The sequence below is a fragment of the Cygnus atratus genome, chromosome 25 (genome assembly GCF_013377495.2).
Source record: "Cygnus atratus isolate AKBS03 ecotype Queensland, Australia chromosome 25, CAtr_DNAZoo_HiC_assembly, whole genome shotgun sequence".
NCBI lineage: Eukaryota > Metazoa > Chordata > Aves > Anseriformes > Anatidae > Cygnus > Cygnus atratus.
The window spans coordinates 843173-869350 of record NC_066386.1 but is presented as its reverse complement, the minus strand read 5'-3'; the positions used below and the strand labels follow the sequence as shown (position 1 = coordinate 869350).

The 26178-nt window shown below is 61.4% G+C and overlaps 1 protein-coding gene across 1 annotated transcript in view; it reads left to right on the top strand.

Moving 5' to 3' along the window:
* The first annotated feature begins 22668 nt into the window (after positions 1-22668).
* Positions 22669-26178, top strand: part of SRCIN1 (SRC kinase signaling inhibitor 1) — a 48242-nt gene continuing 44732 nt past the window's right edge. The window contains exon 1 of the mRNA XM_050715560.1: positions 22669-22786. Coding sequence (XP_050571517.1) covers positions 22669-22786 — 118 coding nt within the window. The remainder of the gene's footprint in view (positions 22787-26178) is intronic.

Sequence of the window (26178 nt, the reverse complement as noted above, 5' to 3'; positions counted from 1 at the left end):
AGGGTGGGAATAGGGGGCAGTGCAAAACGCACATCCCCAAGCCTGTGTGTGGCAGGACGACCATGGGGGGGCTTGTGCGTGACTGGGTGCATTATAAATGGAAACGTGTGGCTGTACGGCCAGCGTGGGCGGCGGGGCTGGGCACACGGGTGAATGTGAGCATGTGCAGAGGGGGGACAGATGTGTGTGGGATGGCTCCGTGTGAAGCTATGTTAAAAATATGAGCAAGGCAGACACTGGTGCTTCAGATGCTCAGACTTTGCTTCAAAATCTCCCAGGCGAGGCAACGAGGGCGCTGGGCTGGGGGCGGCAGCAAGGGCTTGCGGTGCCCAGGTGATGCTCATCTCAGCGCTCCCACTTCCAGCCACTCGTTTCCTCCTTGGTGGTTTTAAAATGGGGCACAGGCTATTTATTTATTTATTCTGGGGGGAGAGGGCTTGGTATTGCCTTCTCTGAAGCTCCCTGCTAACTGGGGATGTGGCTCCCCAGCAAAATGGGACTGGTAAGAAAACAATTTTGGTGTCCACATGGGTTGGGAGCTTGCTGCTGGGGGAGTTTGCTGTGACCAACAGGAGGGATTTGGGATTTTGCAGGGCTAATAAGAATGCCCTACTGGCATCAAGCTATTAAACCCCCAGGTGTGGGCTGGCCCCGCTGGGTGTGGGGGAGCTGTGGCACTGACCCCCACCAGCTGAGGGGTCAGGCACCAGGGACTCCTGCTCCCCAAAACCTTTCCGATGTGCTGGAGCCAGAGGCATGAGCTGCCTCAGGCTGCGTGGCAGAGGAGGGAGGATGAGGATGGTGTGCTTCAAGGGGAGGGCTAATTAAAGGCAAGGAGCACCCAAATCTCACCCGGGGCCTCGTTCCTGGCCCTGCAGAAGGGGATCGAGGTCTCTTTCCTTCTGGGCTGGATGGGAGGAACACGAAAGCAGAGCCTTGGCTCTCAATTATTTATGATCCACTTCTTTTTTTGTCTGACTTGTCCTAAAAAGTCCTTTGAAGCCCCCGCACGCCCTGGTCCCTCTCCAGCCCCAGTGTGTCTCCCAGTCCTCTCTCTGCCTTCTCCACTGCCGGGGCCTTTCTCCTGTGCCATTTCTGCCCTTTCCCTGGGGGGCAGCTGGTGCAGAACGTGCCCCCGTGCCCAGCTTTGGCCCTCCAAAATGTGCAGGTGCTGCATGCGGTGGTGGCTGCTCCTGTGGTCGTGCTGCTGCAAGGGCAGGGAGAGGGCTTAGGAGCATCTCTGCTTCCCTCTCCTCTCTCCTTTGGGAGGAACCCAGCTGCGATTCCCTGCAGGGGTTTAATGCTGAGAGCATTTTGGGGTGTGCGTGGGGGAAAGAGCCATCCATGGCAGGATCCTGTCCCTGCAGCTCTCAGCCAAGTCGCAGATGTTGGCTCGCTCGGTGACACACCAGCTCCTGCAGCCGTGCAGTTACGCGCCGTATCTGCTCTCCTCTTTAAATTAAATTCCTGTCTCTTGTGGCTGCAGGACTTTCCCTCTCCCTCTGCAAAGCCTCAGAAAACAGAAATAAATAAACTTGTTCTCTTGCAGGCTTTCTTCCAAGAAGCAGGGGATGTGTTCAGGCCATTCCCGTGGTCTTGGGTGGGGATGGTGGCTCCTGCCCCTGCCTGCTGCTGGTGGTGGCAGCGGGGGCTGCGTCCGCCCCGTCCTGTCCTGCCCAGCCCCAGGGCTCGTGGCTGTGGTGCCCCCCCAGGCTCACCCCTGCCCTACCCTGCACATGCTTTAATGGGCTTCTGGAAAGAGATCGCCTCGTGGTATCTGGTGTGCAAGGTTATTGGAAGGAGACCAGCAAAGGTCCATAACCTCTCTGCTGATGAGGATGAAGTGCTTGTTTAATACATTTTAGCTTTCAAATATTTCTCCTTAATGTGTTTTTGAAATGACTGGAGCTCTGAAGGGAATATGTAACTTGTTAGAAAATAGATGTGCCGATTAGACCGCATTTCAGCTCATTTAGAGACATTTCACCACCTCACTTGGATCTGCTGTGATCAAAACTCCTGCCTCCCTGTGAGCTGCGAAGTTGGGGAGCTGTCAGCGGCGGCACCCCGTGGCGCGGTCCTGTGCTGGGGCTGCTCCATGGGTGCTTGTGGGAGGCTTTGGTGGTGGCGTGGGGAAGCTTTCATCATTGCTGGGTCTGTGTCGGGTTTTCTTGTGTGTTCCCTGTTTGTGGTCAGGGTGAGTCATGCCAGGAGGGAGCAGTTTCCACCTTGCTGCTTGAATTTCCCCCTGACACTCTGTAAAAGTTAAATCTACCCCTGGGTTCCTGCCAGGCAGTGGCTTGGGGTCTGGCATGGGAAACCCTGGGGCTGATGGGGAGGGCAGGATCTGTCCCACGCTGGGTCTCCTGCATGGCTTGGGAGGTGCCCGTGCGTAGATGGCCCTGTAGAGCCGTGTTCCCTCCAACACAGGGAGCTTTGGGCTTTCCTGGTGGCATCTCTGAGAGCGGCAGATTGGGACTGGGTATCAGATGAGATACTTTAATGCTGGGGGAACATCAGCTCCTCTAGTCTGGCTGCCAATGTGACACAGACCGGACAATTTCACTTTGCATTATAAACGCTTCGCCTCTTATTACATCTCTGAGGCATTCCCGAATCTAACAGCAGTTCCAGGTCTCTTTCCATCCCATTTTTCATTCATCCTTTCTCTTCCCCCTTCCCTCCCTCTTTCCTGTCCCCCGCTGCATGCAGAGCTCCTGGTCTCCCCCTCTCCCGGCACAGCAGGATGCAGTGGCAAGGTGTAAGGAGGAATCAGAGGTGATGGGAGCGTGGGCTCATTACCAGGCAGGGACAAGTGATACGCTGCAGCAGGACACAGCCCCCCTGGCCCACGCATGGCAGGGCGTCCTGCTGCCAGGAGCACGTCAGCCCCATCAAGATGCGCTTCGCTGGCTCTGGAAAAGGCTTTTGCCCCACGGACTTTCTCCTAATGGAGCCAGCGCTTCCACGCTCCCCTGTGCCGCTGGGCAGCAGCTCTCCTGATAATGCAGTGCTGCAGGGAGCTTGGGGGCTGCTGGGGGGAGCTGGGGTCTCCTTGACCCTCCCTCCTCCTGGCTGGGGAGGTGCTGGTCGCTGTCACAGCCCCTGTCCCATGGTGGGGGGGGGGAAGTAGAGAAAGTCTGTGAGCCGTCCTCGCCCGTCCGCAAAACAAAACAGCTGCTTGCTGATTCTTTCTCCTGCCCTTCTTCTGATCTTATGCTCCGGACTTCAGGTTCGTTTTTCTTGGCCAGGAGGTGCCAAATGGGGTAAGGCACCAGCAAGGCACCTTTGTGCACCCAGCACACGGTGACCCTGTGGGGGATGCTCTCCCCTGGACAGTGGCACTGCCGGATGGGGACTCTGTGTAGGTACCCGGCGTGATGGCGCTCTGCTACAGAGTGCTGTGCTGGCTGCTCACCTGGGGAATCTGCAACTGCCAAGAGACGGGCAGGTCGTGTTGGATGCGGAGCTGGGAGCTGCTGGTCCCATGGGGTCAAATACAGGACCCGGGGCTCTGCTGGTGACACTTCCACCACCTTTTGTGCTTGTTTTCCCCTGACCTACCTTTAGAGCATCCGTGCTGCTGCCCACACAGGGCCACGGCAGCGCGGCAGATGCTACCCACCCCGCCCCTCTCCCAAGGGCGCACAAGCGTGGCTCTGCCGGCCCCTCCAGAGCAGGGTGTCCCGTGGGTGCTGCTCCCGTGTGTCACCCGTGGGTCCCGGTGCCGGCGGCGCGCGGGGGCAGCCGCTCCCCGCCCTGCTCCCCGGGGTGCCCCTGGGTGGGCACCTGCCGCCCGATGCGAGGCGGGGGCCTTTAAGAGGGAGCGGAGAGGGGGAGCCGTCTCCCCGCACATTAATCTCTCATGAGCTAATGTGTTTTTCCCATTTGTCCCTTTGTACACCGCCGAGCTGCGCGCTCCCCCGCGCACACACCCGGGCGCGCCCCCGCTCGCTCGCGCTCTGCCGGGGCCTCGCTGGCGGAGGGACGGGAGCGGGAAGGACGGGAGCGAGCGGCGCAGCGATGGGGAATACACCCTCTCAAGGCATGTCACTCTCACTATGTGCACCCATTCTTAAGTAGCAGGTATTTTTTTTTTATTCGTGTGGTTTTTTTTTTTTTTTTTTTTTTTTTTTCCTCCTCCCTCCGCGCCGCCGGTGCCGTGCCGCTGCTGCCCGGGGGCTCCGCCGCTCCCGGTGCCGGTGGTGGCCACCCGCGGGGGGCTCCGGTGTTCGGGGAGGGGGGGGGGGGGCGGTCGGGAGCGGGGCTCGGCCGCCGGAGTCGGGGCTGCGGTGCCCCCCCCCCCACCCCGCCTCGGCGGCTCCCCCCCGGGCCGGGGGCGCGGCGCTGCCGCTGCTGCTCGGGGCCGGTCGCTGCCGGGGCCGCCGCGCTCCGAAGGGGCGCAGCCGCCGGTCGCGGTCCCGGGGAGGCGGCGGCGGGGACCGGAGCGGTGGCGGCCGGGGGCGAGGGGGGGGCTCGCCGGGCTGCTGGGGGCGGTTGTGCCCGGAGCTGCCGCGGCGCCGTGCGCGGAACCGGGCGTTGTGCTGCCCGAGCCGGGCGGCGGCTGCGGGCTCGGGGGTTCCTTCGGGGGGCGCAGGGGGGCGAGGAGGGGGGCTGCGGGCTGTGCCCCCTCCCGGCTCTCACGCCCCCGTCCTTCCCCCGCCCGCTGCTGGGGCGCGCAGGGTGGGCGAGCCGCGGGGGCGCCCCTTTTGGGGCGTTCGCAGCATCCCTGGGGAGGAGGAGGAGGAGGAGGAGGAAGAGCCTGGCACGTCCCAGGCTGCGCCCGGCCGTGGGGGGGTGGAGGCGGGCAGGGAAACTTAAAATAACTCCGGAGGCCCCCCCGCCACCGGGGCTGAAGGAGCCGCCGGGGGGCTGCTCCCCCCGCCGGCTGGGCAGGCGGGGCCGGTGGGTGGGGGGGGTGCGCCCGGGGGTGCGCTGCGGCCCTCGCCGTGCCCTGCCCCACGCTGGGGCCGTGGCGTGGGGCTGCGCTGCCCGCGGGTGGGGGCCCCTTTGTCTGCCCTGGCGGCGGGCAGCGCCCAGCCTGCGCCCCGCAGCCTCTCCCCTTCTTTGTTCTCCGCATCCTCGCCCTGGCTGCGGGAGGCGGGCGGGGAGCGGCGATGCTCGGGTCCCCGCACCTGCTGGTGCCGGGTGGGTGCTGGCGCCCAACTCCCGGGGAAGTTGGGTTTGGCTGCGCTCGGCCCCGGGATCGCGCCCGGCCCCGGGGGAGCGTGGGGGGGTCGCATCCATCCAGCTCCCTTCTCGGGCTGGGGGTGGGAGGGGGCCCTCCTCTTGGCCGGTCCCTGCGGGGCGTGGATGTTCCCCACCCTGGCACCAGGAGGGGAATTCGGCTGGGTCAGTCCCAGGGACCCCAGACTTGCTCAAGGTCTCCCGGCCTGGCTGCCAGCACCCGGACCCTGGGGGCACCGATGCTTTTCAGTCCCTCTGGTCACTCCTTGTGGCTTTTGTGCCCCACTGTGCTGCTGGTGTGGGGGCTGTGCAGGATCCGAGCTGCCCAGAGCCACCTGATCGCTCCCACCCCAGCGGTGGCTCTTTCTTCATTTTAATGAGGAATACATTTTCAATGTGCTAATTATTTCCCACCAGACTGCCCCCGAAGACTCCTACATTCACACAATTGTGGAAATGGCTCCGTGCTCCTCCTGACGGTACTCGGTGCCCCTGGGAGCTGCTGGTGGGCTGCAAAGCCTTCAGGGGGCTAGGGGGGAGCCTCAGGGCTGCCAAAGGCTGCCTTTGTGCAAAGGGGTCTTAATTCTTTGCCAGGAGCCATCCCTCACTGCCCAGCAGGATGGGCGGGGGAACACTCAGCCTGTTTTCTCCTGAGCACCCAGCTCATGGCCAGGGAAATGCCCGTGGGGATGGGCTGGAGCAGTCGGTGGGCAGCCTGGGTGTCGCTGGCATGGGGGCAGTGCTGAGAAGTGGTGCGGCGATTGCACTCGTCTGGGTGCTGGTGGTGTTCGTGGTGGGGTTGGCACTGGCTCCCCACGCGACCTTGGGCAAGCTGCTTGGCTCCCCCACGATGTTTTTTTCTCTTTCTGGAAATGTGGATAAAGGCTCCTCTCCGCCACACGCTGCTGTGGATTTGGGCTGCTCCCCCAAATCCTCCTCCTTCCCTCTGCCGTATGAGCATCAACTCGCAGCAAAGGCCCAGCTGGTGGGAAACACCCACCCGTGCCTGCCTTTGCTTTATTTTCCCCCAAGAAATTCTCCATGCCAATTCCTTTACCATGGGAGCAGGAGTGCCCCGGGTGCCCTTTGCTGCTGCAGGGACCCAGGTGGGAGCTGCCTTGGCACCAGCCAGGAGCGGTGGTCCCCATGGGACCCTGCCACGGGGCTGGAACAGCCCTCTGCCACGTCTGCCACGGGGAGCGGGGAGGGAGGGAGGACGCAGCCCAGTGGTGCAGGGTTTAATTATAGAAATTGATTCTCCTCTTTGCCACACATCGATCCCAGCCAGGGTGCACAGCGTCTCCCCGTGCCCCGGGGACGCTGCTTGGCACGCACAGACACGTGTGCGTGATGCCCACAGCGTGGGGCAGGGCTGGGGCTGGGGGGAGCAGCCCCGTGCACCAGGGAGGGGCTGGGGTCAGGTGGCTGGGGTCTGTTTTGGGGTCAGGAGAGGAGGTGAACATGTGCAGGTGTCCGCAAGGTGCTGTGTGCATGGAGGAGCCCACTGAGGCTCCCGCTGTTGATATTTTATTTCCAGCCATGCTGGGGAGGAAGCGGAGGGAGGCTGCAAGCTGGCAGCGTGTTTTGGAGAGGCTCAGGGTGCAGCAGAGTGGGGTTTGAGTTGGGAGGGTGCAATGTGAGAATGGGGGGAGGAAGGGTGCTGTGCTCCCTCCCTGCTCCTGGGGGGGCCCTTGGCTCTGCCCCCATGTTGTGCCAGGCCTGCTCCTGGCCGAGCACAAGGTGCTGATGGCCCCAGCCCTGCAGATTTTGGCTTGGAGATGCTGGACCTTCGGCAAAGCAGTGTGACGGGGGCTGCCCTGGGGGCTGTGCTTGGGAAGGGGAAGCGTGAGCGTGGGGCCGGACATGGGGAGCTGGTGGGGAGGTATCAGAAGGGCAGAGGCTCCCTTTTGTGCCAGCCCTGTGGCTGCGAAGTTCTCGCATCCCCAGCGGTTTGCTCAGCTGGCTCTTTCCCAGCGGCTGTGGTCAGGTTCCGTGACAGTTATCGTTATTAAAACGCCCCTGGGTGGGGGCAATGAGTGATGCCTGGTGTGAGAGCCACAGGGCGGAGAGCAGAGGCTGCTCGGGCCAGCTTTGCAGAATTATTGGCATAAAAAAGCAGCGGGCAGTCCTGTTAGCATCACTTGGGGAGGTCTGGGACCTGCGATGGGTTCACACAAGTGGGTCTTACCCACCGGACGGGCTCCTGCAGCCGCATCTTCGCCTGTGGTGCTGGGAGGTCCCAGCTCGTCACCGCCAGCATCTTCAGCTCCGGAGGGGCGAGCGTGTGCTGCCCCCCATCAGCTGCGCCTGCTCCCCACCAAAGGTCCTCATCAACCCCCCCTCTTGGCTGCGCCAGGCTGCAGGTGCACCAAGGCTCAAAGAGGCACTCAGCAAAGGAGCTTAAATGCTTGTTAAAAAATTACTGATTTGCTCCTCGCCACCCAATGGGGATAATAAAACTTTGCTGTCAGCTGTTTTTATTTTTTTTTTCCCTCCCCCTGCATGGTTTCCACTTTCAGAATAAATGCAAATGAAGATTTAAAAAAAAACAACACACATCACATCTCAAACAGAAGGACTGATGGAAAGGGCTGGGTGGGGGCAGGAGGAAGTGTAAGGAGGGGGGGAAAAACACTTATGGTTTGTTTGTGTTTTTTTTTTCCCTGTGCTGAAATGTTCTGATTGCAAAGGGAGGAGGGCAAAGGAAGATGATGCATTTGCGTTTGTAGCACAGCTAATAGTGCTAGGTTGGGAAATCGAGCATCTGTACTCTCCTCAAACTGGGAAGCAGTGTCACAGCCAAACTGGGAAAGGGGACTTGGAGAGAAGCTGCTTTTTCTCCCAGTCCATCCCCGCAGCTCCTGGCTGAGGTCTCTCCCTGCTGCCTCCTCCAGCCCTCAGGAATGGATGTCCGGAGGAGGTGGTGAGCAGGGCGATGCTCCTCGGCTGCGACGGAGCCTGCGATCGGCCGCTCTGGCTGGCGTTGTCAGATCTCCTCCAGCCCTAGTTTATACATTTCAATTACAGCCCATTAAAAGCCTCCGTGTTTCAGGAGCTGCCCAGATTTACGGCTCCTGTCCTGCGGCCAGCTCAGGACTCCATGGAGGTGCCTGGTGGTGCAGCTCCTGCCTAGGGGCTGCAGCAGAGTGGGGCAGTGCTGGCGGATTTGCAGGCTTACAACCATGATGGTGGGAGCCAGCATTCAGCTTGAGACCTGCCACCATTTCCCCCACCTCCCCTCTCCCCAAGTGCATTTTCCTTGTGAGCACCCTGGGGTTAGAGGCACCAAAATCTGATGGTCGGTGGCTCTCGTTAATTGGCCTCATTACCTCGGTGGCAGGGATGCCCGATGTGGGGAGGGGAGGCTGTAAGCCCTGACCCAGACTCTTGACTCCTAGAGATGGTTTTGAATGGTGGATGTGGCATCTGGTTTGTTCTTTGTAGTTTGCTTTCACTTGGGATGTTTTGAGCTGAAATGGGACCAGATGCAGAATGGCAGCAGCTCAGACCCTGGACCTGGCTGAGCCAGAATGGACCCGGCAGCTCGGTGTGGGGGCAATGGGATGGGATTTCAGGGTGATGCTTTCCCCGGTGTAGGATTTCCCCTTGGTCCTTTACAAGCTCCTGGTTCATTGCAGGTCCCTGATGCAAGCAGGGGAGGAGGGAGAACTGAAAGGATGAAAAGGGAGAGGGAAATCCAAGGATGAGCAGTGAGAAAAGGGCCATGGTGGGACCTGGGCTGTGGCACGGGGCAGGGTGCAGCAGGGCAGCGGTGGCCTGGCCTCATCTCTTGCTCTGCACAAATTCCCTGCTGGATACCGTGTGCATCGCTGTGGGCAGTGAACGTTTCTAAAATGTTGGCGTGTTTCAGAGGCCAAATTCCTTAAGAATTTGCATATGCAAACATCTTGTGAACCTGACATCGGCCTTGTGGCACATCCTTGCCCATCTCCTGCCCTGTCTGGAAGCTCCTCGGTGCCTGCATGCAGCAGGGCCCCGACGGTTCTGGGTGACCCCACCAAAGCCCCCCGGTGCCTGCTGGAGCCGAGTGGCACGGGGCAAGTGTGCGAAAGAACCACCTGTCGGGCTGCTGTCCTTCCTTCCGTCCTTCTTTCCTTCCTTCTGCGGCTGCCGTCGCGCTTGGCAAGGGCAGAGCAGGAGAGGAACAAACTCTCCCCTCCCGTGTTATTTGGAGGGATGCTGTCACGGCGCTCAGGGTTTTTATTTGGCTCGGTGGTTTTATGTTAATGAACTCGCTCTCTCGCACGCTGAAAAGAGAAGGGAAAAAGTGTCACTTTGGATCTTCATGCATGGAAAAATACAGCACCTCCCTCCTGCAATTAGAGTTGGATCTCGGGGAAGGCGCGCGGAGGCAGGGAGGGCTGCAGGCATGGGTGTCCGCCTCGCAGAGGCAGCCGCCGGCTGAGCCCCCCGGGGCCAGCTCCTGTCCCTCTGTGCCGTCCTGTGCCGGCTCCTGGCTTCACTGTCTGGCTCTCAGCAGCCTGCTGGTCCCACCTGGGGAGAGGCCCAGAGCCCACGTTTGCTCCTCTTCACCCATTGCTCACGTCTGCGCCCATGCGTGCACGCTGCATCCCAGCACCATGGCACGGGGTCCTGCCAGCCCTGCACCAGGTCCCTCATAGGAACTGGGGATGGGGCTTTTGGGGTCACAGCTAAACGGTCCCGATGCCACCAGCGAGCAGCAGAGCAGAGGCAGCGCCTGCCTGCTCGGCCATGCAACAGGCAGCCCCAGCCTTGCCTGAGGACTGCAGAATCTGTCTCATTTCAGGAGGATTAATGATTCCAGCATAATTTGAAAAACATTATATGGCTCATTAAAAACACATTGCCCAGACCAAACAGAGCGGGTGCGTGTTCCCAGGCCTGCCAGCCGCCTCCCCGTGCCAGCCTGTGGCGTCGCCCTCTGCCCGCTGGGCCACGGGGGATGATGGTGAAGCCGAAGGCTGCGCTCCAACCATGCCCAGTCGCGTGCGTGGGGCGGCCGTCGCCCTCCTCCCTCCTGCGCCCGCTTCTGGGAGCGGCCGGGGGCAGCCAGGTGGGACACCGCGTCCCCTGGGGGATTTTGGTGATGCCAAGGTGTGGATGCGCTTTGGGGAAAAGACACGGGTGCGTGGATGTTGGGAGCATCCTCTGCCCTCGCCTGCTCTCCACAGGGCGCCCGCACAGAGCCGCCAAGCTCCAGCTGAGCGCAGGAGGCTCCTGGGGGGCCCTCGGCCCCCCAAAGGGGTCCCTGTTCTCCCAGGGCCCAGCGGGGAGAAGGGGAGCAGCGCGCCTCCTTCCCCCCGCACCCACTCCCTTTCTCCCTGCTCCCTTCCCGCACTTCCCGCACGCCTCCTCCTTTCTCTCGCCTTCGCTGCTTCCTTTCAACTCTGTCTGTGGTGGGGGGAATCAAAGAGGAGAGCAGTTTGGGATTTTCAGTCCTTCCTCATCCGCTGCACTGCGTGAAAAGCAAAGCCTCTGAAGGACACTCAAGGACGCTGCGATGGCGCGTTCCCGCTCTGCTCCCTGCCCTCCTCCTCCTCCTCCTCCTCCTCTTCCTCCTCCTCCTGCCCTGCCGAAAGCAGCACCTGGGCAGTGGCTGCTGGCGGGGCCGGGGCTCACAGTGCTGCCTGGGACAGGCGGTGTGATGCGACACCTTGTCCCTGTGCCAGGTCCCTCGGGGCGGTGACGGAGGTCTTGGACAGGTGACAGGGAGCCCTGCTCCTCCCTCGGGGCTCGCACTGGGGTGCAGAGCAAATCGTCGCCCTGCTCCTGCTGCCCGCTGCCGGATTGGGGCAGGGCGGCTGCGGTCTGGGCACTGCCTGGGTCTCCGTCCCTGGGATGGGGGGACCAGGAGGGAATTGCTCAGCACCCCCCAGTTCAGCACCTCAGGTGCTCCACAGATGATGATGGTTAGCTGTCCTCAGCTGCCATTCCCGGCTCCCCATGAAACAAGTCTGTTATCTCCCTGCCACGCTGGGGAGCCGAGGGGCTTGGAGGGCAAGTTCTCGGCCCAAGGTTGCTCAGGGCAAAGTGGAGACTGAAACCAGGAGCAGGAGCCGTGATGGGGGTCTTGGCCTGGGGGGTCTGTAGCAGGGGCAGCACCCAGAGCTTTTTCCTCCCCCCTACACCATGAAAATCACAAGGATGAGATCAGAGAGTTCATGGAAGAATGAGCCGTGGAAAATCTTGTGTAAGAGGAGCCACGTTTGTCCTCCTCCTTTTTCTATTTCCACCAGAAAAGCCGCGCTTTGTCACTCGGGTCTCATTGCTACTGGGGCAGAGGAAGGACGTTTTGCGGGCACGATCCAGCTGTGGGAGGGGGCCTCGCCCCTTGCACCCCACTGGGCCAGCACCTCCAACCCCCGGGCTCTGCTGCCCCTCTGGGTGCCCTGGCCCCAGCCCCCTGCCCTCCTGCCGGGTCCCACGGCCACAAACAGCCACAAATTCACTCCAGAGCATTTCCTGGCACTTCACAAAACATGGCATCGATAATTAAACCTGAACTGCAATTATCAAAACAAATGAATAAGGCCCGATTAGGAAGGATTTTCCACTTTTGTTTCGTGCTTCTTGTTCCTCTCCCATTATGCCTTCAAGATTATTTACTCGCTCTGTGCGTGAAATCCATTCGCACACCACGAGACTTGGAATTTGTACCCTGTGCCACAGGAGCATGCGGCCCCAGCCAGTCCTGGTGGTGGGAGAGAGGGGTAAACATCACAACCGACCCCCCACCTTGGTCTGAGGTTGAAGACCCCCCCCAAAAGCCAGGGTTGCCAAAGCCATCTGCAGCTGTCAGCTTCGCTCACTGGGGCTGCAGCCATGGAAACAGTGTTCATCACCCTCCTCCTCCTCCTTCATATCCTCCTCCTCCTCCTCCTCCTTGCTGGGAGGGGGGCCCCGCAGAGCCCCTGCGCTGCCCAGCCTCACCCAGGGCTGCACCCCAAGGGCAGCGATGGGAGCGAGGGGACGGGGAGAGGAGCCAGGCTGGGGACGAGGGGACAGACGTCCCATGGCGTGGGCGTGATGGATGAGCTGGGTGCAATGAATGAGGTCCTTGTGTGTGCCAAGATCTGGTCCCCTGCCCTCCCCGCTGTCCCCTGCCCGCCCCTGCCCCTGTCATCCCACTCCTCCCACACACAGGCTGGCAGCACAGTGAGGCAGGGGAAGAAATCCACCCTGGCCCTAAAGACAAAGGCTCCAAGCAGCCCTTTGCGAATGCCCAGCACTGCCCGGGCTCTGTCCTGCTGCAGGCAGGAGGCTGGGGGCATTCAGAGCCAGGGACAGCCATGTGGGGGGCCCTGTGTAGCTGCTACCCCTCCCTGTGCCCACCCAGCTCCGCTCTCAGCGTCGTGTTTGCCCACGGGGAGCAGTCAGTGCGAGCAGGCGCTTTTCGGTGCTGTCGTTTTGGAGCCGATGTTTGCCCCCGCGGGGAGCTGGCGATCCCGGGACAGGCTGTGCTTGGGTTTGGGGGCGCAGCGAGGGCGCAGCTTTGGGAAAGGTCCCGACCTGTGTTTGCCAGAACAGGGCCACAGCAAGTCCATCCCGTCTGAGTGCCCCTCGCCCTTGCGTGTGCTTGGCCCCTGCTCCCAGGCTGCAGCTGGCGCTGGGGCCGAGCTGGGCAGGGTCCCCATGGGGACAGCCCAGGAGAAGCGGGGCGGTTTAGGGGCGAGCCTTTATGCTGGGGGTGCGGGTGCAGGGGCTGCTACTCGTGTGCCCCCATGGCGGGGTGATGCCAGGGGTATCCAGCCGTGGGGCGCAGCCCGGCTCCCCATCACGCACCTCACTGTGTTTCATTCTCAGATGCTTTCTGCTGCTGCTCTTTTGTTTCAGATTTATTGTGTGTTTGCTTGCTCTGATTTATTTGTTTATTCCCCTCCATCCCCGGCGAACTTTTCCACCTGGATCGCGTTCATTCATGAATCTCCTCCTTTCCTGTCCCTAACCAGGGCTCGATCGAATTGCAGGAGGGAAGAAGCCAGGACTCTGTTCCCTTTGTTTAAAGTCACCAGGTTAGTACCGGGGCTGGGGGCCAGCAGTGTGCTCCTCCCCACCCTGCGTGTTTCGTGTCCATGTTCGCTCCCTCCCCGACCCCCTCCTGGGTGCAGGGGGCGGTGGGAAGGCAGCACCTGCGGTCCTGCCCGGGCTGGTGCCTGCAGCTGGAGGTGTTGCTGCTGCTCCCCGGGGGACCGGCTCTCCCCCAGCAAGCCCCGCAGCCTGCAAGGTTTGGGGCTTTTCCCTGCTGGGGATGGGGTGGGAGGTGTTTGGAGGGGGGGGAGCTGTGCCGGCTCTCTGGGGTTAGGTGAGGAGGCAGGTGCCTTCGCTGGGAGCCGGCTGTTGGACGCATGGCTGGTTTAGAGAAACTGTAAGAGGGAAATGTGGTGGAATCTGTTCAGTAGCAACCCCTGCTGGGTCTGTCATAATAATAGATTTTATTTCTGTGGCATCTGTCGGCCTCTAATGGGCTGGGTGTTCACATTGCCAGAGATGGTTCCAGCGTCTCGGCAAAGATTTCAGTGCTTCTTTTTGGGGAGGGTGAGATGTGCACCAGAGCCCTGTCAATCAGGGCAGCAGCTCCGAGCTAAAATTATCCTGGGAGCAGCGGCACCCGTCAGTCCTGGCCCAGGCGATGGGGAGACCGCCCGCATAGAGCCTCCCTTCCTCCAGCAGCTCCCTGGCTCTCCGAGGGCCTCTTCCTCACGGGGCTGAGCCCCAGGCACCATCCCACCCGTGCCTTCTGCTTTAGGTTTGGTTATCCGGGCCTTTGGTGACCTCCTGCCGTGGAGCAGGAGGGTTTTCTGTGCCTGAAGGTAACGGGAGCTGCACCGAGGGGCCGTCTGAGGGCTGCGCATCGCTGACGTGCAGCTGAGTCCCAGCAGAGCAGGGCTGTGCCGGGGAGGATGGCCTGAGGTGGAGGAAATCAAGCTTGTAATGTGCGGGGTGTGCCAGGCCCGCTCACACGAGAGCCGTCGTGGTGGAAAAGCAAGGTGCTGGAACGGCGCGCTGTAATTTAATTGCATTTCCTGCACACGCCTTGTTGAGTTGTAATGAACACGTTACCCCGAAAGGGGAGTGGGGAAGCAGGATGAAGACAGCAGCCCACGGCCGGGCCACGCATCCATATGGGGACCTGCCCGAGGCACTGAGCGCTGCTCTAGCTCGTTTGCTGTCCCAGAATTACACATGCAATTAACTTCCTGGCTCCGAAAGGCGAGCACACTTGCCCCTCAGCTGGAGAGCAGATTGCGCGGCTGCTTCCTCGGGACCCTGCAAGAAGGAGGTCTCGGAGCCTGTGCTCATGGTGCTGTCGGTGGGGTTTGCGTGTTGGCTCCGTGCACGGCGTCGCAGCCCTGCCGGTTCCACCGCCGCTGTTCGTGGTCTCCCACCCGTGGAGGGCTGCGGGTCCTGCTGGCGCTGAGCCTCAGCACACGGGGGAGATGCAGCGTTGAGGTGATGCTTCGCTGGGATTCACATTCTTGAACCATCCGGGCAGCGCCTGGGGGTGTTGAGATGAGCACAGCAAGGGGAAGGGTGCAGGGAAGGGATGGGATCTGTGCATCTGTAGAGTTTGTGGGCTCTTTTCAGGACCTCAAAAGACCTTTCTGATAACCCGGTTTGATCCCACCCACGTAACGTGGGCCATGCAGTCTTGGCAGTGACTTCCACCAAGACCATCGCTTCTGGCTGAGCCGGAGTTTGTCTTTCAGTAGAACACCCTGCCTTGATTTAACGGTGGGAAGTGATGGAGAAACCACCCCTTGGTGCAGGCTGTTCCCGGGCCCCGTTAAGCACATCTGCCTTCTCTTGTCTGTGTTCCTGATGCTTCAGCTTCCAGCTATCAGATCTTGTTCTGCCTTTGTCTGAACAAGATTAAAGAGCCCCTGCTCTCAGAAGCTGCATCCTTGTGGAGGTGAACACAGAGACAGTTATAAGGTCATCCTGCAGACACGTAATGATGCCGGTTAATGAGCATGTCTCCTGTGCAAAGAGGCAGGTTCGACCCCTTCCCAAAGGCTGCAAGCCCTGGCTGGGCTGGCGGAGCTGCTGCTCGGCAGCCGCTTGAGAAGCAGCGGAAACGGGAACGGCTCCTTTGTCCGTGTTGGGTGCGTGGTGTGGGGTCACCCTTGGGCAGGGCTGCTCCTGCCCACGGTTCCCAGAGACAGCCAAGGGAGGCTTTCCAGGCATCCCAGTGCCATGCAGGTTTGGCTTTTTTTTCCCCAAAGAGATGTTGGACATCCCGCTGGGCATCGACAGGGTGCAACAGCGACTTGGCTCCTGGCCCCGAGCCCCAGGGCCAGGTGGGGGGCAGCAGGGACCCTCTGTGTGTGTGTCCCCACTGCCAGGCAGAGGTGCAGTGTCTGGGTCGCACAGATCAGAGGGGCCTGGGCTGCCCCCACCCTATGCCTGGCAGCTCCCGCTCCCCTCTTGCCTTGCCAGCGCTCCCCGAGTCAGGGTGCCAAAGCAGCCTGCGCTGTCTGAGTGCTTATTCGCAATCAAGCAACCCAAGGAGGAATAATTCACCGAGTCAACGGCTTTTTAATATCTCTGTGCTTTAAGTCAATTTTCAGTGCACTCATTTGCCTTTTAATTAAAATTATTGCTTCTCCCTCACATGCATCTCCCCCTTGCTTCTAAAACCAGCAAGCCAGCAGCCTCCCCCCTTCCCTGGCGTTGTCAGAGCCGCCCAGCCGCTGGCTCCTCCTGGGTAGGAGCCGTACCCGGGCTTCCTCGCTGCTGCTGGCAGCTGGGGATGGTCTCGCCTCTGTTTTTTGGACTGTTGTAGTAACACGGGTGGCTGCCCCAGGCAGCCTGGCCAGGCTGAGCATGGATCCGGCCCGCTCCCAGCTGCTGTTTTGGGCACCAGCCCTCCCCAGAGGCTGCAGAGGGAGTGCTGTGGGAGGCTGGGGCAGGAGCTGGTGCCCCTTCCCCACCCAGTGACAGCCGGGTGCCAAGCCCCGTGGGTACTGGAGCAGCCTCTGAGCACGGCTGTGGGGTGCTGACCCCTGGGTGATGGGGGACTGGGGGGCCTGATGGGGTGGGGGTGCCCAGGGCAGCCCGGAGCTGTCCCTGGAGCAGCGCTGGGATGGGTGGGAGCAGCCTGAGCCCCTCTCCCTGCTCTGCTCCCCACGCGGCGTCTGCGGCGCTGCACTGACAGGTGCCGGGCTGACGAGCTGCAGACTTGTCAGCGCCGGTGATGCACCTATAATTACTGTCTGATGTGCCAGAATTAGACTGGGAGCCGAGGAGTTTGATGCAGACGTGAGTGTCCTTGGTTGCCAGCGAACACTTTAACAAGTGCGGGGCTGCGGGCAGAGCCGAACCCCCATGGCTGCGGCTGCTGGGGGGCCGCTTCCCGGCCCCCTGGGGTCACCTCCTGGGGAGGAGCACAAGGAGTGGGTACGTGGCTGGGGCACGAGACCCGACCCTGTGTCATGTCAAGTGGTGGTCCTCGGCTGATCCCCACTGTCGGGCAGAGCAACAATGCCTCTTCCCAGCCCCGCACACGGGGTTGAACCTCCCCATCCCGCAGCCGAGCTCCTTCCCCAGCATTTTGTCGGTGTCAGGCCCAGCTCACAGCTGTGGGCAGCTCCCGGGATGGCTGCATGTCCTTCAGTGTCTCGGCTCGAGTCAGATTTATCGACCACCTTCAGCCCCTGCCTTCCCTTCCCATTTCTCACCGCGGTTTCTGGTTTCTCAACCCCACTTCCATCTGAGGCTCTGGCTCGCTGTCACTGGCCCCGCTCGATGTGAGCGAAGGGCACCCCCAGCCTGCGCCAAGGTGTTAGCGCCTTTATCATGGTCCAAGGCCTGTAATTCACATTGCAAGAACCAATAAATGGGAATGATTCAGAATCATTTAGCAGCTTCTGCTCAGGAAGAGAGAGACCAGGACCTCAATTAAGCCATTTGTAAATTGTTAATTTAAGCTTTTCACTCAGATGCCTTAAATTGTTCCCTCCTGCAGTTTACAAATGGGTAAAGAGCACAGAAATATAAATGGAGCGGTGGGGAAATGCCATTTAGTTACCGTTTTCGGCAGTGGTAATAGTACTGTAGCTAACAGCGCTCCGACTTAAATCAGAGCAAACCAGGGCACTCCTTTACCGACAGCACACGGGGACCGCTGGTGCCCAGGTGCTGGAGGACCTGGAGTGGAGGCGTCGAGGCCGTGCTGCCGCCCCGGGATATGGGGCTGGGGCTGCCAAAAGCCCTGTGCAGCCCCGGGACTGCGCAGCCCCTGGTGCGAAGCCACTGCTGTCCTTTGCTTCTCTGTCACAGCCCTGTTGTGTCTGTCCCTGCGCCCACCGCTCCCTCCTCTGGGCCCCATCTTTCACGGGCAAGGACGAACGTGCTCCTGCTGCGAGGATAAGGTCGTGCCTTGCCGCACTGATAAAGGCGCATCACATCCGTTGTCACCCCCACCAGCCCCCCCGGCCACCGGTGATTGCAGCATGGGAGTTTCCAGGTTATCAGTTCTGGGGCTTAAGCAGCACGATGCTGGTTACCGAGCAGCCCCGGCCGTGTAACGGAGCTGGGGTTGGGGGGACGGCAGCACAGCGTGGCTTGTGACAAGTGTCCCTGTCCCCACGAGTGGGGATGAGCTCACCTGGGTGCCCTGTTTGGCAGGGGTTTTGCTTGGGAGAGGCTGATAAAGCCGAGGAAGGTGGAGGCTGTTTAACGCAGCAAAGGACACATCTCCTACTCCCCCTACCATGGGACGGGGCTCAGCCCAGGGTCGCTCCACGTCTCACGGAGCAGGATTTGCAGCGTCTGCGTTCAGCAAGTGAGCAAAGGGAGATGGGCACCGAGGAGCTGCGAGGGCTTGGTCCCGCGCCACCGCGCCGGCTGGGAGCAGCGCGCCGCCGGAGGTGTCGCTTCGGCAGCTCAGGGCCGGGCTGTGCTGCCAGGCATCACCGGGACGGGGCTGCTCGGGGGACGAGCTCTCACTTGACGCTTCCCCAGGTGGCTTTGGCTGCCTCACCAGCTGGGGAGCAGAGCCCCAGCCCCGCGGGCTCGCCGAGCGGGAACAGCTTGGGCTGCGAGCAGAGAGGAGCCGCGGCGCATGGAGGCACCGGTGCCCGTGGGTGGCTGGCGGGGACGGGGCGCGCGGCGGGGCCCTCGCGGTGCCAAGTCCTTCCCGCAGCTCCACCTGCCAGCACTTGGCAGGTCCCGGTGCCGATCTGCGGCACCCATGACAGCCCTGCCAGCGCTGCCGCGCGATGCCAGCCTCGGCAGATGTTGCCGGCAGCCTTGGCAGGCGGAGCAGCCACGTGGCCCTGGTGTCTCACAGGGGTCTGTTCCCCTGCTCCTCCAGAGAGGCTGAGCCATCTTCAGGGCTGCCGTGATGCCTCCAGGTTCTCGCTGGGGTTTAAGGAGTATTTATTACTCAAGAACTTATCAGTCATCAGTTGGCTGAGTTTAATAAGAAATTACGTTCCCCAGCCCTTCAACTGTGAAAATGCGTTTAGCCATGTGATGTCAAAGGTCTCCAATGGATTTTTTTTTTTTTTTTCCTAATCTGGCTTCCTCCCATTTCTGATAGTAGCAGCCATGATCTGTCTGCTGGTGTGGTGCAACCATTGGCCTCTGAAATGGAAAAGGCCTTTTGGTCCCTGTCCCAAGCCTGGTGCTGCACTGTGCCTGTGCCTGAACCTCTTCCCTGCGTGCAGACACCCCAAGGACCGGGATAAAGCCTGGTCCGAGCAGCCTGCCTGTGGTCACACAGCTGGGGGACATCCTGCCCCTCTGGTCGGGGCCAGAGCTCATCCTTGTGGGGGCTTTCCTGGGCACTGCTGCTCGTTAGCTTGCGATATCTGGGCATTTGAACAGCGCACAATAGCTCCACTGTGCGCGGCGTGTTAGGGCACCGCGTGCATGAACACTGCTGTATAGACTGCGTGCGGAGCGCGGCGGGGCCGGAGCTGTGCTGTGTGCGAGCAGACACAATGCTGGGCTGTCTTGCAGTGCTCAGCACTGGGTGAAAGGGGTCCTGCGATGACTGCGCCGCTGTTCGCACTGCAGCCAGCAGCGCCGAGGCAGAGCGTGGCTGCATTGTGCTGGGGCTGTGCGCGGGCATTGTGAGAAGTAATCGTGCTTCTGAGGAGCTTGCAGATGACAGGAGCCAGGAGGGGCAGCACAGGAAAGCCAGTGCCTGGAGCCTGCTCCTCCCCGCCCCAGGGACTGGCGCTGTGCAGAGCTGGTCCTGACACCCTGCACCCGGCTGAGTGCTGAGGCTCCTGGAGGCAGCTCCTCGGAGAGCCCCTGAGAGCAAAATCGTGTCTGGCGTCGCAGGTGCAAATGCAGGCGTCTCGCCCTGATGTGTTAGCTGCTTTTACCAGCCTCTCCCTGGGAGTTCACTTGCTGGCACGCAGCTGCTCTGCCGCGCTGATTGCAGCCTCAGAGGGGGCGAAGCGGCACCTGGCCGCGGGCTTTCTGTGGGCACCAGTGGCTCTTGGTTCAACCTCAGCTCACGTTTGCACTGCAGAGAAGTCGTAGCCTTGGAAAGTCCCAAAGTGGGAACATCTACCTTTGGATTTAAGAACAGGCATTCTCCTTGCTGCTGAGCACCGGCAGCGTGGGGCCCATCGGTGCAGGGTGTGCTGGGCAGCGGGCAGGCCCTTCTGAGCAGCTCTCCAACTGCAGTGATGCTTATTTGCTCCTCATCAGCAGAGCAATCAGAATTAAAAGGTCACCCCATCCTCTGGCCCTCCCTGCAGCAGGACTGTGGGTGTGAGCCAGGTTTCAGGGATCAGCAGGAAGAACAATTAATCCTTGCTGCCAGCAGTAACTGTTTGCTTTTCCAGCATAGCATCCTCCCACCGCTGCACCCCCTCGTGCCCCCAGACCTCCAGCTTCAGCTCCGTGTCCCTGTGCTGTCCCCAGGAGAGAGGAGAGCACATCTTCCCTGTTGCTGTGGGCCCTGGACATGCGCGAGGGCTGGGCGACCTTCCAGCCCTGCCGCCTGCCCTGGGTCATGTCTCCTCACCTCCCATCTGCACCTCTATGGACTCAAAGCTCTTCAGCCAAACCTTCCTATTCCCATGGCCTTGGCCCAGACGATGCAAATAGCACCCAGGTGAGAGGTAACGTAGGCACCGCATAAATGCAGAGCAAGAGGTGCCCTTGGCCCCAGTCTAAGGGAGGGAGGGGAGGAAGCTCACCCTGTGCGTGCGTGGTGCCCGGAGCCAGCCCAGCCTCCTCGCTCAGCTCTGCAGAAGAGCTCAACAAAGAGGAGCATGATTTTGGGGGTCGTCATGGCACAGCGTGCGATGAATCCCGCCTGCCTGTGCCAGCCGTGACTCACGGCTCTGACTCTTCAGGAGCCTGGACGGGCTCCAGCCCGGGGCCCGGCGCTGCCGAGCTGCTCCCTTCTGGCCCTACTGCCTCTGGGCTCCGAGCTGGAGGCACGGACGAGCCCTGGCTGGCACGGGGGGGGTCCCTTTCTGGGGTGAGCCTGGGATGCCCAGCAGGAGGGGGGTGTCCAGTGGGACTGTGGGTCCCAGCCATGACTGCAGGTGACGTGTGGCATCTTCTCCTAAAGCCCAGGGCTCCTGCACTTGGTTCTGCTAAGGCCCTGGCAGGTCTGGGCAAAGTTGTACCCTCCATCCGTGCCTCAGTTTCCCCACGGGCAACAAGGGGATAAAGACCTCCATGGGTCCTGGGTGAAGGGTTTCCTGGGCTCTGCAGCCCAAGGCTTTCCCAGTCGGGTTGTTTGGGCTGGGGTTTTTAGGCTTGAGTGGTTGTAAGTTCGTGAGAGCGCCTTCGGGATGCCAAAATGCGCTGGTGGCAGGGCATGGTCACGGGGGAGAAACACTGGGAACGGGGGAACGAGGAAAAAGGGGTGAGTTTGGGAAGCCTCTTCCCAGCCCGAGATGAGAGGGGAGAGACTTGGGACGGGAAGGAGGGAAGGGCTGAGGCAGGGGGGATCTGCTGCCCAGCCCCAGCCTCATGCTGATCGCGTGCCGTTGGCAGCCTGCGAGCTGCTGCTCCCCTGCCGCGGCTGTCGGGAGAAATTCCCCTTGCGGATGCGCCGCGCAGCCGGCTCTGCCCGGGGGCTGCACAAAACGTGGCACGGCAGGCAGGGTGCGGGCAGAAGGGAGCTGCCTCACGAGCAGGTGAGCTGCTTCTCTCCAGCCACGGCAGTTTAATTGGCTTCCATCTAGCTGATCAACAAAGTGCCCTTGGGCAGGTTTTAAATCTGCACAAATTGGGTTTCTCGTAGCAGCGCTGAGGCCGCGGTGTTTTCAGCTGGATATTTCATATTTCTGGCAGGTGGAAAATGCCGCTCTTGGCTCTTTCGTAGCTGGGCCTGGGGTGTAAGTGTCCCCGTAAGCACATGAGCGCGTGATTTCGGAGCACTGCTGGCATTGCTGCTGCCCCGGGGGGCTGCTTGGGTTTGCTTTTAATTGCATTTAATTAGTGTTTGTGTGCTGCTTGGGGGCAGCTCGGCTGAAATGTGTCCATGCAGGACAAGTCGAGGCTCTGCTGGTGTCCCTGTGGTGCCGGGGGTGCAGACCTGTGGGACCTGGCACTGGGGTGCCCCCAGTTGGCTCAGGACCGTCCCCGGGTGAGCCCTGGGCCGTGTCTGCTCGGGCAGGGCAGGGAGGGGCACTGCAGGCGCTGACGGCATGGGCACGGCTGTGCTCTGGCTCCTGGCTCCCAGCCCATGTGATGTATTTGAGGGGGCACGCTGACATTTCAAGAGGAGAAAAAAAAATCATACCCAGAGACCCACGGGGAGCTTTGAAGTGCCTGAGCCAGAAAAGAGAGCAAGAGAGACAGACATCCACGCAGTGCCGAGGAATAAAACCGGGCAGGGGGGAAAAGTTACTGGGGCAGGGAAAGGATGTGAGCGCAAGTACTGGCTGCGAGCCGGGAGGATGCGATGGCCGCTGGCACAGAAACTGGGGCAGCGATTGTCAGCCATGGAGACGGCCACACCGCCCGCGCCACCCCGCCGGCCGCGCGCCCCGCGGTAGCACGGGGACGGCAGCGGGGACCGACGGGTGCCGGGAGGCGGGTGGCAGCAGGCGGCGGTGCGGGAGCGACTGCGTGCGCCCGCTCCGAGCAGCGGCACCGCGGCGGCTCCTCTCCCCCGCACCGAGGAGCCGGCTCTCGGTGTAAGGCGGCATCGCTGCGCGGCTGAGCGCCGACCGATCGCTGTGCGCAGGCTTCCTCGAGGTCAGTGCCGTGTAATAAGGTCGGTAACAATGCACCTAGCTGCTCGCTTTCGCTGCATACATGTTTAATAATGAACTGGTTCTGTATTTAATTAACATAAACAGCTAACGCAACTCGATCCGTCTCCTTAGATTTAACTTGACAGAGATGGCGTGTTGCTTTAAATGCCAAGTGATTAGTAAAACCATATTTAATTTGGTTTAAACATATGCGATAAGATGCATGTGTTTGTCACACAGATTTTGGAGCCGTGCTCCGAGCAGTCTCCTGGTTCCTCTCGGCTGCCTGGGTGCGACCATGCTTCCTCGCTGGGCAAAGCATCCCTTTGGTGCTTCCCCTAGAGCAGCGCCGCGGCTGCGGGAGCAGGAGAGACCCTCCGAGCCCGGGGACTGCAGGCTGACGCCGTTGCTCGTGGGTACGGAGTGGGGGGCACGGGGGGGACGTGAGCTCCGGAGGCTCGGCCGCTGGGGACGGACCTGGGGCAGCGCGGGCCGGGCTGGATGCTCGGCGCTGCCGGGAGGAGGCAGGCGGGGCTGCAGGCAGCTGCTGCTGTCCTCCTTTTGCTTGACTAAACCTCGCTGCCCGGACAGCTGCGGGCTGGAGCTGGTGGAAGGGCTCAGCACCGCTCCCTCAGCCTGCTGCGGGCTGCGAGGGCAGGACGGGGCAGTGGTGTGTGTTCGGAGTGGGCAGGGGCAGGGGAGGGATGGCACCTGCCTCAGGATGCGGGCATGAGCCACCCATGGGTGCTCCTGGGGGGATGATGCGGTGGCCTTGCCCTACTGGTGGGACATGGACATGGTGGGGTGTACCGAGGGATGCGGTGATAGCTGGGGAGCCCTGTGGGGACCGGGCACCTCGGCTTCCTCCGGCAGCAGGACGTGGCCCAGCCGCGTCCCTCTGCTGGGGTCTGTGTGCCTGGGGTCTCTGTTCTGGCTGACAGCAAAGCCTGGGCAGAGCTTCCTCAATTCTTAACGTGTGGGTGCGCTTTCCTGCATCTAAGAGGCTTTAGACATTGATTTATGCAATATTTTTCAGTATTTCTGACTTTTAACTAGCTGTGACTAAACAGGCTGGCAGAGCAGGCTGTGACCAAACACCTACGTGCTACCTGTGTGCTTATAAATAGGGTCTGTTCTCCCCTCCCCGTCTGGAGCATCGTCGGGCTCCTGAGCCCCTCCATAACAGAAATAGCTTCCTCCAGCCTCTCCCCTCCCGCTGTCAGCACACAGCATCGCCCCAGCTCCCGGGGATGTGCAAAAAGGCAGGGGCCAAGCCCCCGAATGCCCCGTTCCTGCCTGCTGGCTGCAGCGGCAGGCGGCTGCTGGGAGCTGGGCTCAGCACTCTGCACTTCCAGCACGTAGCGATCGCGGCAGGAGCCAAGTCCTCGAAGGAGCCGGGTGCCCCTGTGCCAGCGCAGAGCTGGCCAAGTGCTGCGTCAGGCTCCGCGCGGCGCCCCCCGAGCAGCCGCTGCCTCCACGGCCCCAAAACGCGGAGCTCGGGAACCAGGGGGCTGCTTCTGGTGGAGCTGAGTGCTTGGTGCTGGCCTGAGGCTCTCCTCCCAGGCAGGGGCTGGAGAAGCGTTGGGTTTGACTTGGGTTTTTTGCTGTTAGTGGCTTCATCGGGAGCCTGTTCCCAGCAGGGGTGCGGGAGGGGGCGGCTCTCCCCTCGTCCCTGCTGTGTTCTTCCAGATGAATTTGCTTTTGATGAGGTGTAGCATGTAGTCGAAGCTCCTGTCAGGCGGTTTCGGCCTCCCATCGGCGAGCGAGTGGTTAGCATGACTGCACTAATGGCAGGAGATTAGAGGAAGTGATTAGCTTGCTTGAAAAATTGCAGCAAGTGCATTCGGCACAAGCGCGGGGCTGGTGCAGTGCGTGGCTGCGCCCTGTGCATTGCCGGGTGCAGTTCACCCCTCGCAGGGCTTTGTCTCATCTTTTAGCCTTCCTCTACATCAGTGTGTTGCGTTTTGTTTCCACCTTTGATCGCAAGCTCTCCGAAACGAAGCCTGCCTGCATTTCCAAGCCGGTGTGGCGATGCGTGCCCTGCTGCCTGCACTCACTCGCAGTCCGACCCAGGATGAGGACACGGCCTCCAAAGAGCATTGCGCCCTGCTCTTGGCTGTAGCCCATCAATAACTCGTGGCCGTGGGCTGTGCGTGGGGGTCCCATGGCCCCCTCGCTGCATGGGGTGGGTGACACGGCTGCGGTCCCCGCGGTGTCCTGGGGCTGCCACCAGGCCGCTGCCGGCGGGGCGCAGGCAGAGCGCGCTCTTCGTCCTCATTTCTCCTGTCACCGAAGCAATCGCGATGGCCTCGCTCTGCTCAGTGACTTCACTCGGTGTCTCATTAGAGGAAGAAATGGTCCTGTCAGGAATTGATTTTTGATCTTGGCGTGAGTCCCCAGCCCCGTCTCCCCCTGCTTCCTGCTCGCGCGGCTCTGCTCTTCCTGTCTCACCTTCCCTCCTGGCCGGCTCCGCAGCCTCCACACACATCTGCGCTCCTGCTCTGCTGGCAGAGGTGCCAGTAAGGAGCCAACCCAAACCCCGACCGTGGGGCTCAGCTGAGGCCTTGCCTCTCCCTCTGATTCCTTATGGGGAACATCATTTCTCCATGGGTCTGGTCTCAGATGTTTGGGATTCCCCTGCCTTCCTTTCAAAGGCATTAATTTTCCCTTTCTCCTGCACCTAAAAGCCAACAAACTTCTGGGAAAGCGGGACGCTGGACAGGAGGGCAGAGGCTGGCAGCAGGCACCGGGACGTGTTGGTGCCAAGTGGGGCACGGGTGGTCGGTGGGATGGAACCAGGCACCCACCTCGGTGCTTTTCCTCCTGCACTGATGGAGAGCACGCTGCCAGAGATCCTACGAAAGAGCAGCAGCGCTCGTGTGCCCGGCCACCACGCTGGGAGCTCCCCAACGCTGCCCTGCACCCCCAGCCTGGCAGTTCAGCAATGAAGGGTGAAGGCTGAGCCCCCCCGGCCCCTCCCCACTGCTCCAGCCCCAGAGAGATTTTGCTCTTCCCCGCACGCTGCAGCCCCAGGGGTGGGTTTGGGGCTGGCTCCTCGCAGCCAGGCCCGGCTCTCGCAGCAGGACCCTGGCCCCCCCGCCCCCCCCGCACACTGCTCCTGCCCCCCGCCTCTGCTCTGGGCTAAGAGGAAGCATCGATTTGGTGTCTTGAGGGGCAGTTTATCGCTTTCCTGATGCCTGATAGATTGGAATTGATTTGCAGAGCAATTTGCCTGAGCAGCTCAGCTCGGAGCCGTGCTGCGCCCCGGCTCTGCAGCAGTGCGGCGGTGCCCCTGGGGCTGCTGCCCCGGCCCGCAGCTCTCGCGGCTCCGGAAAAACTCAGGGACGGAGATGCGCAGGGCAGGCTGGCTTCTCACAGCAGCACAAACGTACCTGCCTGCAGGGAAGGGGTGATGACGAAGGCAGCTTTGCAGCAGCTCGGGGGCCTGGGTCCTGCACTGCCTTGGGTTTGTCCAGCTGGATTCTCCCCGAGGTGCGAGCGGGGCCCCGGCTTCGCGGGGAGCTCGGCTGCGCGTCGCCGCACGACTGCGGTGAGTCACTGACCCGCGCCCGCCCGCACGGAGGCAGCCGCCACGCTCGCCTGTCTCAGCGTGGCAGTGGGAGTGAGCCGGAGCTGCCAAGACGCTGGGAAAGCTCAGGGTCCTTTCGGGAGATGCTAAATCCGAACCCAGCGAGGGCACCCCACCACGCGCGAAGGCGGCACGTGGCTCTGCCTGTGCTTTCCCCCTGCTCCCACATGGGATTTGAGCCCTTTGTGTCTCGGCATTCCTGCCTGCAGCTGGACCCAT